This window comes from Phaeoacremonium minimum (assembly GCF_000392275.1).
Source record: "Phaeoacremonium minimum UCRPA7 unplaced genomic scaffold PA7_03_scaffold_272, whole genome shotgun sequence".
In the NCBI taxonomy this organism is placed as follows: domain Eukaryota; kingdom Fungi; phylum Ascomycota; class Sordariomycetes; order Togniniales; family Togniniaceae; genus Phaeoacremonium; species Phaeoacremonium minimum.
In genome coordinates this window covers 20,740-31,512 of record NW_006921177.1, presented here as the reverse complement: position 1 = coordinate 31,512, position 10,773 = coordinate 20,740, and the positions used below count along the sequence as shown (strand labels likewise).

General features: G+C 50.7%; 3 protein-coding genes across 3 annotated transcripts; 1 reads left to right on the top strand and 2 right to left on the bottom strand.

Moving 5' to 3' along the window:
• Positions 1 to 806: 806 nt before the first annotated feature.
• UCRPA7_3448 (hypothetical protein) lies at positions 807 to 1,686 on the top strand (the record flags this gene model as incomplete). The annotated part of the gene is made up of 2 exons (XM_007916006.1): positions 807 to 1,087; positions 1,158 to 1,686. The coding sequence occupies 2 exons, from the start codon at positions 807 to 809 to the stop codon at positions 1,684 to 1,686; spliced, it is 810 nt and encodes a 269-aa protein (XP_007914197.1).
• A 1,129-nt stretch (positions 1,687 to 2,815) lies between these two features.
• Positions 2,816 to 3,949, bottom strand: UCRPA7_3447 (putative lipase 3 precursor protein; the record flags this gene model as incomplete). Its single annotated transcript, XM_007916005.1, has 1 exon — positions 2,816 to 3,949. The coding sequence occupies one exon, from the start codon at positions 3,947 to 3,949 to the stop codon at positions 2,816 to 2,818; it is 1,134 nt and encodes a 377-aa protein (XP_007914196.1).
• A 952-nt stretch (positions 3,950 to 4,901) lies between these two features.
• Positions 4,902 to 6,976, bottom strand: UCRPA7_3446 (putative glutamate--cysteine gcs2 protein; the record flags this gene model as incomplete). Its single annotated transcript, XM_007916007.1, has 2 exons — positions 4,902 to 6,904; positions 6,961 to 6,976. The coding sequence occupies 2 exons, from the start codon at positions 6,974 to 6,976 to the stop codon at positions 4,902 to 4,904; spliced, it is 2,019 nt and encodes a 672-aa protein (XP_007914198.1).
• Positions 6,977 to 10,773: the final 3,797 nt, after the last annotated feature.

Genomic DNA, 10,773 nt, shown 5'->3' with positions numbered 1-10,773 from the left:
CCCCCCCCCCAACCAAAAAAAGAAACACAGTTTGGTTCTGGAAAGATAACAAGGGGGTCCAATTTTCTGGGTCCAAGTTAAGTTTAGAAGTCGTCGTTCTTGGATTGTTCTCTAATGGCCATTTGTCCGATCTCGTTGTCTTACTCATTTGGGAATGAATTCCGGTCGGAATCGCATGTTTTCGTCTCTTCATTGGCTAGCTGTGTCTCGTTTGAATTTTTGCTGCGGCACGGATAGATCTACTCAATCCAATCTGTGAAAGCCCCGTAGCAGGATGCGAACGCGATCCCGAAATCCACACTGCCGCACAAATATCCAGCGCCTGTGCCTTAGCCTGCTGCAAGCTCGTTCCCCCCGGCTTCCATTGATAGGCCATTCGACAGCGATGACCCGCGTCATGGCAGAAAGCTTAGCAAGACGATGAAAAGCTTAGCAGTAGCATGGGACAACGGTCTAAGCCCTACATTACTAGGCGTGACCGTTACCAGCCTTCAGCACCGCGAAGGATTGCGCCAGGGTCGTTCGTGGAGGATGGAAATCCTTGGGACTAACAACCCGAAACCGCGTCGCGAAACCGCTCGCTGTGGGGAAATACGGCAAAGAAAGATGGACTTTGCTCTTTTCAGCTCATGGGGAATTCGCCTATAAGAGGACTCTTGGCCTCCAGCGTTGATTGACGATGAAATATCTCTTCACGGCAAAGTTACAATTGAACACCATATCCACTGCATCTTATACCTCTTGACGCCGGAGTCTCTTCTCCACCATCGCCTACCACTTAGCGAGATCGTCTCTTATCAGACAACATGAGCCAGGTCACTTATCGAGATGGTGTTGCCATCCTTCAGCTCATCTTCTTCGTCGCTTATCTTGGGTGCGCTCTCCTGCTTTGCATGAAACACGGGTTCAGGAGGAGTTCTGGTTGGGTGATTCTCATCACCTTCTCTCTGTTACGTGTTATTGGTGCCAGTTTCCAATTAGCCACCATACACTACCCATCGCGTTCGGTTTACGGCGGTGCTCTCATCTGTGATGCCATTGGTATCTCACCTTTGACCGTCTTGAACCTCGGCTTGCTTGCTAGAGTGTAAGTCTCTTTCTAAACAGACTAACCATCACAAGTATGACCATAAAACTGACTGGGATGATTTGCACAGAAACCGCTTTGTGCCCCGCAAAATGAACCAAAAGTTATTCGGCATCCTCAGCATCGCATCCCTTGTCGCCGTCTCACTGGGTATCCACGGCGGCACCAAGGTAGCCCAGTCAAGCAACCCCTTCAAACCCAACAGCGAGGTTAAGGCCGCTGTGTGCATCTTCACAGCCATCTACGTGATCGCTGTCGGCATCTTTCTGATGCTTCTTAACCAGCGCTCTACTATCCCGGGCCCCGAGATGCGGCTGCTCTACTGCTTCGCCGCCTGTGCGCCTTTTGTCGTTGTCCGTCTCGCCTACGCCCTGATTGCCGACTTCTCGGGCGATAAGAAGTTCAACGCCTTTTCGGGCAACACCACCATCTACTTGTGCATGTCGGCGCTCATGGAGATCATCGCGGTCGCTTTCTGCGTCGTGACAGGCCTGACTCTGAGGAAATTGCCGGCCGAGTTTGCGCAAGACCAGCAGAGATCGGTAGAGGAGGGGAAGGTTAGGCAGACGTCACACAGCTACCCTGTCGAGCAACAGTAGATGCATAGCACTGTGTGGATTGATGATGTTATGGCGTACGTGGGATTAGATATCTTTCCTCCTTTTTCTTAAAAGGAGTTAACAAAAGGAAGGTTGGGAAATACACTATCATAAATTTAGGTTTCAGATCGTTAGAGACAAATACTAAATTATTTTTTATCAATCGCTGGTTTCAGCTAGGCTATGGTCTATCGGTAATCTTAGGACCTTCTATTCTTATACAAAACGTTTTCGAGAACGTCACCGTGTGATAATGGTTACTGTGACGAAAGAGATAACAGGTATTGAGTCTTGCGGCGTTTATCACTGTTGCTCTCCAGTGATCGACTGCTCTGAAAACATCAAATAAATACAACAATTACTACAAACAATTCTTAGTCTATCGAGAAACTGTTTACAATTAGAGTCTATCAATATTAAGGCAATAATGCAATGTCTATATCAATGGTGTCCGGTGAAGGTGAACACAGATGAAGAAGAACGATTTATCATGAAATTCCGACAATCAAGTGCGAAGACTATCCAGATGAGAGCGTATATAGTTGAAGCTGGGCGTTCTAAAATCATCAGTCAGCAACCTGGTCGAGTTGACGCCAAATTCTATCAGCTGCCTCCCCTCCCGCCACTTTGGCCAGTGTGTGACATATCCATCGGGATCCTCAGCCGCGCCCCCGTTCGGATCCAAGGAATGTGCAAACGAGATATACAGGTCTTGAATAGCACTGCTGACGCGATCTGTGTATGAGAATGAGCGAGGCAGGTCAGAAACATGGTAAGTTCCTAATATCGGGGTTCCGCGTTCATATGCGGCTTGATACGACCATGTTGGAACTGACTTGGGAACTGTATCTAGGAAGATGCGGCGCTGAAGAATAAAGACGAAGTCGCCGAGAATAGCAGAGAGTCTATCAAACTCCGGATAGGTTTCATTGGAAGAGCTCGCTCCATTGCAACTACTGGAAGGGTAGATGTCGACGAGGCCTTCAACTTCCTTACGCGTGGCGCCACGGAAGAGAATGTCATTCAGATAAGAGACCAAATCAGCCTTGGTGGTAAGATTGGTTTGAAAGAGAGAAAACATATTTCCCTACGACATGGTGTTAGCTTTGAACGTCGAATTGTCGTGCAGTTAGTCTGAGTCTTCACTCACCTCGTTCTCCTGGATGCCAACGATCATTGGGACCGCCGCGTACTTGCCAGTCTTGGCTAGGATATCCGGGCTGGCAGTGAGTACCCGGCCATCTGGCCGAGGAACGTAGCTTAGCGAAAGGGCATTGTATCCCATGAAACTGGGAACATTGGTCGTTGCATTCGCGTATGTCTCAAAATCAAGCTGTCGTAGACATTCCAGCTTTTCCGAGCTAGGTACTGATGAGCAATTGGCCGCTTCAGCCACCGCATCGAAGATTTCCTGGGCCTTGGCCCCGTCTACTGGCTCAGTGGGGGTGGTGCTACCGCTATTCATGATAGCACCACGGAACAAAGGGCGCCCTTTGTAGGTATTGTCACCGTCGTAGAGCGCAAGCTGATCAAACACGCTCATGGCGCCGGCGCTTTCGCCCCAGATTGTGACCGCGTCCGGATCACCACCGAACGCCGCAATGTTGTCTGCCACCCACTCCAGGGCCATCCTCTGGTCAAGCAGCCCCAAGTTGGCGGCCCCATCTGCGAGCACCTCTTTTCCTCCGAGGAAACCAAAGCCTCCAATACGGTAGTTTATACTCACGAGGATGAACGGTTTGCCCTGGGCCACAGCTCGGGGAATGAGCACCGATCCATTATAAGGTTGCGCGCTCCCCAGCTGGAATCCACCGCCAAACATCCAGAATAGCACCGGTAATTTTGCATCAGATGGGGTGTCTTGTGGTCGCATGACTGAAATAGTAAGGCAGTCTTCAGTTACGTCGCCCAATGCCGATCCAAAGAACAGCGCTTCTACGACACTAGGATTCTGTAGTACTTCGAAGAAGAGCGGCGAGCTATCTACATTTGCCACTTGAGGGCACGCAGGACCTACGCCCGTGGCATCGACGGTCCCGATGGTGCTGAGGGTCACCGGGGGTTTCAGTCGTAGCGGTCCGGTGGGGCTTTGGGCATAAGGAATGCCGCGATAATACTCGACATTGTTGATCACGGAGCCCACAACGGTACCAACGGGGATTGTGAGCGTCGCCGTCGTTGTCGCGGCGTGGGGGATCGTGGCAGCTGCGGCGGAGCCCACGAGCAGTGTGGTTGCAAGAAAGATAAGACTACGCAACTTCATCTTTGTGATATTGAGGAATATTGAGGAACAAAGAACTACTAGTAGAGAGATTATGATGTACTGGTGGACCTCGAACAAGGTCCCGTCATCAAACTTATATATTGTTTCTACATACACTACGCCATCCAATTTAGAGCTCATGGACCTAACGGAGACGGGTTAACGATTCGTGAGCAACACTTCTGTAGTCACTGTATTGCCTAATGAAATAGTAAGCAGGTAAACAGCTCCTGGTCTCGCCGAGCTTCTCTAAATCCTTCGCGAGTTCACCTACAGGTGCTATTGTATAAGGTAAGCTAGAGGTCTCTACGCCAAGTTCGCTGCATCCAATAGGAGGCTACTCGGTGTCCGAAGCGGGGGCTGAAGCCATTCCGTTTGTAGCTCTGCAGACGAACGCGAGTTAAATCCGAGTAAATGGTACCCTTCATCTATATTGAGAGGCTTGCATTGACCTAGTACAGTGACTAAGGCTGAACACCGAGACGCGAGAGCGAGGAACAGCCAAAGCTTGTCCCCGTCCGAAGAGACATCGTTTTAATCATCAATAAAGAATCGCATTGGCTTGATTTTCGAGATAGGAAAGGGAAGAAGGGTATCCTCACAATTGTATCAATGGTGACAAATATAGGTTCAGTAAAACGAAGGGCATTTTCCACGGGTTTACGGACTTTACGCTCACGTCTCGTCCAAACTGATGTTTCAATTTACCTCCAAATACCCGATAACGCGTCATTGCGTCATACATCGTGGATCCTTTCTCAAGATGCGAATCCTTTAAGTCGTGATTCACGATTCAGTCTTAAGCACAATCGTCGGCTGAGCTCCTAGCACGATGAGAGCAACAGTGGACCAAGAATACATCATGCATGCACCATGCCTCAAACTCATCTGAAAAGGGACGTTGAGTTTGCGCTCAACAACCTATGCTCTATCATTTTCCTTGACTTCCCGGTTAGTGAACTTTACCGTTGCCTTGCAAACGACCCCCCGCATTCTGAGCAATGATCCAAGTGTCCTTGCCACCGCCGCCACGAGATGAATTGACTACCAAACTGCCAGGCGGGGCCACTCTTGTCAGGGCAACATCCGCAAGCCGCGCATCGCCCGGTTCAGTGCCTGTGAGGAAGACAAATACGCGAAGGTCAAGATGCCGTGGTGCAAGCTTAGCATCGTCAAAGGTTGGATGTGACGACAGCGATACCACTTCCTGCGCAACCCAAGCGTCTGGGTGTTCTGGGATGGCGGATCGCCGTTCAGCCAACTCGGCCGCGGACGCTGACGGCCCAACAAGCACTCCGGCTCCACCGAATCCATCAACCGGCTTGGTGACCAGTTGTCCGACCCGTTCGAGGACGATGCGGCGCTCATCGGGGTCTTGAGTGCGATAGGTTGGCACTTGCTCTAACAGTGGACTCTCATTGAGATAATAGCGAATGAGCTCGGGCACAAATGCATAGACGGCCTTGTCGTCGCCAACTCCATTGCCCGGAGGGTTGATAATTCTCACCTTGCCCGCGGCGGCGATGTCAAGAATGTCAGCGCCGATGCTCTGCCCGTCCTTCTTAGATGCATCTATCAGTGGGTCATCAAGACGAAGGTATATGGCGTCGATGTTGCGACCTGTCTCCCCGTGCACAATGCGATCCCCTGATCGATTCAAATCATTTGCTTGTACAAGAAGTAATCCAGCTCCATCAGCCAAAGTCTTGTGCTCAAACCAAGCAGAATTCTCGGGCCCATTCGTAAGAAGCACCGCTGTACCATCTAGACCCAAACCAGATAGAAGTGTTTCTCGAAGTTGTTTGAAGGCATTCCTAGGATCAATCAAGCCTTCTAGTCTTGGCATATCAGGCATTATCTCGTTTAGCATCTCCCTCGCAGATGTGCCATATGCCATGCCACTAGGACAGCGCAAATTATCTTCTAAGATGCGCCAGCCTCCGAATTCATTACGCACCAAGTCGAATCCTTGTATTCCCGCGCGTACACTGCCGGCAGGAATGCGAGAAGCCTCTGCGCGCCAGCCGGCAATGTCTTGGACAAACTCATCGGGTAGAATGCCGTCTTTGACTGCGCGTTGCTCACCATACATGTCCCGTATGAATAGCTCCAGTGCGCGAGCTCGTTGAGTAAGGCCTTGAGAGAGCTCCTCCCAGTCATGTCCCTGAATCACACGAGGCACCAGGTCTATGTCAAACGCGTCGTCGCTGCCACCGCTGAACGTCAATCCATGTTCTCGAACCCACTTGTCTCTAGCTTCGAAACGACCACGAATGAAATCCGCATTTTGCTCTCGTAACCAGTTTAGTATTGGGCGATAAGCAGGTTTCGGTTCCCCGGTTCGTAGTATGGCCTCGTCACCAGCGCGAACCCGATAACCAGGGATTGGCGGGGACTCAGGCTCTGGACCCGCGGCAGGCGAGCGAGTCTCGTCGATGACTGACCGCATCACATCATTGAGATCACCATGGTCGGCCAATGCAGTCCTCTGTCGGTCGGCAGAATTGCCACGGGTAAGGACTGTCTCAAGCAGCTCAACTATCTCGTCCCAGTCGCCAGCTTCCTCCAACTGGGGACGCAGACGATCCACCATGGCGCGTATTACCGTGGCGGCATCTTTCGGTTTGGCATGAGGCGAGGAATCAAGAAGTTTGCCAGAGAGGCCACCACGAGCGGCTTGCCACATGGAGGCGCGATATATAGGTATTGGTCGAGGCTGAAACCTCACCCCTGCTTCAATATCCTGCTCCGCTGCTCGCACCATGGCACGGAATAGACCGGCAATAAGTACGCCGTCATTGACAATGGGGCAACTGTCGCAAATTCGCAACTCCACTGTTGACTCCTTCGATGATGGCCGGACATCGAAATATGCCATCTTCTCGTCGCTGATCACACCAGAAGCAACAAGATCGGCAAGCATCTCATCGTACTCGGCAGCTGAAGCCAGTGGCCCTGTGGCACCAGCGCTTGGCCAACGAAGTCCTATCACTGTTCTAATGGACGCATACCCAGTGTCCTCGCCATCCCAGTACGGTGATGACGCTGAGAGCGCCAAGAGGCACGGCAGGTCACGCTCCAATCGCTGCGCAATTTGTACGGCTAGGTCTCGACTGGGAAGACCAACGTGCACTTGGAACCCGCAAATGAGTTGTTCACTGACGAGCATGCGGTACTGCTCCTGCACTACAACATTTGAGTCAGCAATTGCCTTTTAAGAACGTCAAAGCAAGGAGAGGCTCGAAAAGAGATGTCTCAAAGTAATTGTCCGGATTGAGATAGCGTCTTTGCTTCCATTACTCAAACCCAGCTGAAATAGGTGAATGAACCCCAAACTTTGCTTACTTTTCGCAAAGCGGCCGTTAGCAGTCATCTCAAAATCATTGAAATCGGATCTTGGGGCGGTGCCAGTGGCCGCAACTCCAGCGCCGACAGAGGCCGCCGCTTGGATGAGTTGCTGTCGTTTGTTAAGCAGTTCAGCCCGCAGACCTGCGAGCGTATCTACAACTTCGGTGTTGGTTTCTATGGTTGAGCGCTGGAGTTCGGCCTTGAAGAACTCTTCTGGAAGTTGCGATAATACTTGCGGAGCTCGTGGGCAGAGCCGCCATGTCTTGAGATCCACAAGATGAAATTCCTCCTCCGCGCCGAGGGTCAATTTTGCCGGCATATCTGTTTGCGCCGATCCTCGTTCAATAGCTCTGCTGGTTTTTGATTCGAGACTTCAGAAGTTCTGCGTGTCTGCGTGTGTTGCCTGACGTCGCTTTCTTTTCAACCACGTTTGTAGCCTAGTAGCCTGGTATGCTGGTTTTATAGCTTGAATTTTTTGAGTATTCGAGTCACAACTCAAGACTCAGAAGTCATTGAAAGTGGTACAAGTCTTATTATTACCCCACGGTTGTTCCGGCCATGTGGTCATTTCCGTCGCTATACATGTCTCAAATCAGCGGAAAGGTTCAGTCGCGGCCAAACAAGCGTAGGGCATAATGTACAGCATGAAATATCTTGACGTCATCTTCAGCGTGTATAGAGAGGTCTTGCCTTAAATTGTGATTGACAGTAAACTGTTAGCAAGTCAAGGCCTTATCATGCCTTACTATTGAGAGCTACTTTCTTGTGTTTGGGCCGCCTACACTTCAGACAAATTGCTTATCTACGCCGCCTGGCCGCCAAGCCGTTTCGCATGTCAGAAGTGCCCGGATAGGCAAAGCAGTACTGAGTGGGAAGATATTACCCAATGAACAAGGAGAATCGGCAAGTTCGACGCCTATCATCAATACAGAAGGCCAAAAATTCGACGTCATGCTGTAGATAAGGGCATTGGTGATGTAGGGATGCGTGCAGGGGTTGGCGTCCTGTGAAAGGGGTGGGGTGGCAAGCAGCCGGCCCACTGCTCCGGAGCGGCTGGTCCGAGCCGGGAAACTGGTGGGGCCGCTGGTTGTGTTCGAGGCAGTCCCTGGACGAATTCTGGACTTGTGAACCTGACTGGATGCTTGTCAAAGAGCAAGAAGTACTTGTACGGCTGGCTGGGACGTTTATCTTTAATTCTTAATGTGAGTAGGCTCTCCTGCTCGATGTCAAACATGTACCTGGCATGAGATTGTTTCCCCTTGAAGTAGTCACCCTAACAATGATTTGATACTCCCGACCACATTGCAGAAAGCCCGCGGAAGCTTTCCATGTCGTTATTGAGTACTGAAGCTTGTCGTTAGTACAGATCTGTCGCGAGAAATCCACCGCGAAGCGAGTGAAGGAAAACGGGAAACTTGTATGGACATACCTGAGCTGAAACAAGGTCATGAAAAAAACGAAAACGCCAGAAAGGCACGAGAACCCGACAGCAACCCATCCAATTACGGCGACATATGGCACCAAAGCTAGTGACAGAAACAGGAAAGCGACGACGATTAACATCTGAAGCACGGCGCCAGCAAATATTCCCAGCTTATCCCAGTTTTCATCCCAATCCGAGCGTCGCGGAGCAGCATGCTGCAGAAGTGCTAGGATGCTGGACAGGTAGCCTGCGATGACCAGAGACATAACAAAACACAGCCATGCGATGCCGAGAAAAGTTCTGACTCTGTCCAGATCAAAGAAAGGCGAATTTGGGCTGCTGATATCAGCGGGGTCCGCAGGCGGACTGACAAGCAGGTTGAATGTCCCCGCACCGAAGACCGAAATGCCAACGATGAAAGCGATGAAGTTCTCAAAGCCTTTAACTGCAGGTCGTTCCTGGTTGCTTCCAACGGTAGACGGAGGCGCCATTGTTGGTTGGGCCGGAGGCCGAGACGGCAGACAAAGTCTCTTGGCAAGGGAGGCAAACCCAATCGTAGGGTTTGACGGCAAACGAAGGCTTTGTAAAACAGTGCAAATTCTGAGACATGCTAATCCCTTGGGAACAAAACCATCAGCACCCAGCGATAAGGTCGGGCACGAATTAATAGATCCATTCACGCGATAAAAACACACGGATACGAGCGGCTTGAGACCCATTTTAGGTGCGGCTTAGGGAGTCTTCCAATATTCCCATTCAGCCAGCCACGAGATGTGACGATACTTGAATGAGAGCGATCATTGGCTGTTAATATTTCCACTATCCCTCTTTGCGGCTGTGATGACAGTATCAAAGACTCGCAAACCGAGAATCGTGGGTGCTGAGCTGTAAGTATATTTATTATAATTTGGATATGGTATCTAATTTTCTAGAGCGTCTATTACACTGTAACCAGCTCTGATAAAATGCATGCCGACTAGGTCATACTATATTGATGTGAAAATCGATCTCGCCTAGCTCTTCTCTGCCAGAAGCGGCGATTCCCTTTAATACTTTAACTCCAGTATTGATGCTGATCTAACCATCTAGGGTTGCAATTCGGTTCCTCGGCCATAAATTACCATGGAAGGCATCGTTTATATACTGGGTCGCTTGGTGTTCGGAGAGACTCGTGAGAGCCACAGGCTGGGAGCGGAGTATCGACTAGGTTTGATATGTTGACCTGATGAGCTTGGAGCAAGCCATCTTTGATAAATCCATCGGAATCTGAGATTCTGGTCTCGCTGAAGTTCATCTCTTTCCTCTGGTACAGGAACCTTCCATCTTGATCCCCCAGTACATCAAAGCGCCCATGCTGATGAAGATTGTCGCAGCTAACCCTCTAGTCAGCCGAGAAGTTCAAGTACATGACAAGCTGACGACAGATACCGGGGGAAGACTCACTGACTGCAAGTGTCTCTAGCACCGTGTGGTCAACACTTCTCCGGACGATGACATGGCCAACCTCAGCCAGCCCGCGGGCGAGGTGCTGCGAATCGATGACAGGAAGGGCAGGCATGGCTGAGAATGATTAATGAATTATTGGAGTAGATCGTCGGCCAGCGAATAGAATTAGAATAAGACCTGTCCTGCAGTCCGGCTTACATCGACCACGAAAGCTATTTGGAGCGGTTGCTATCGACCAGAAGGCAACTCGTCGCGGGCACTGATCTTCGGGGCGAAATGGGACGACGCCCTATTAATATCGTTCGTCTCCTGGCCGGCTTGGCTGGACTACTCTCCTTTAGATAACGAACGTAGCGTAGATCATGGCTGGAACCCATGGCGCCTTGTGTCCGACAATTCTTGTCTTGGTTTCGGCCCTCACTGTTTCGACCTCTTAGCTCTCGAAACTGGGCAATCCGCGTCATCAGGGAGAAGCTGTAGGCGAAGGACCCACCGATGGTTCGATGCTTAAGAGCATATTCTCTTGTCACGGTTTCGAGGTGGGCTGAGAATCAGAGCGTCCCCCACTCCAAGTGTCAGAACTCTACAGGGGGGCCCATGCTATCGC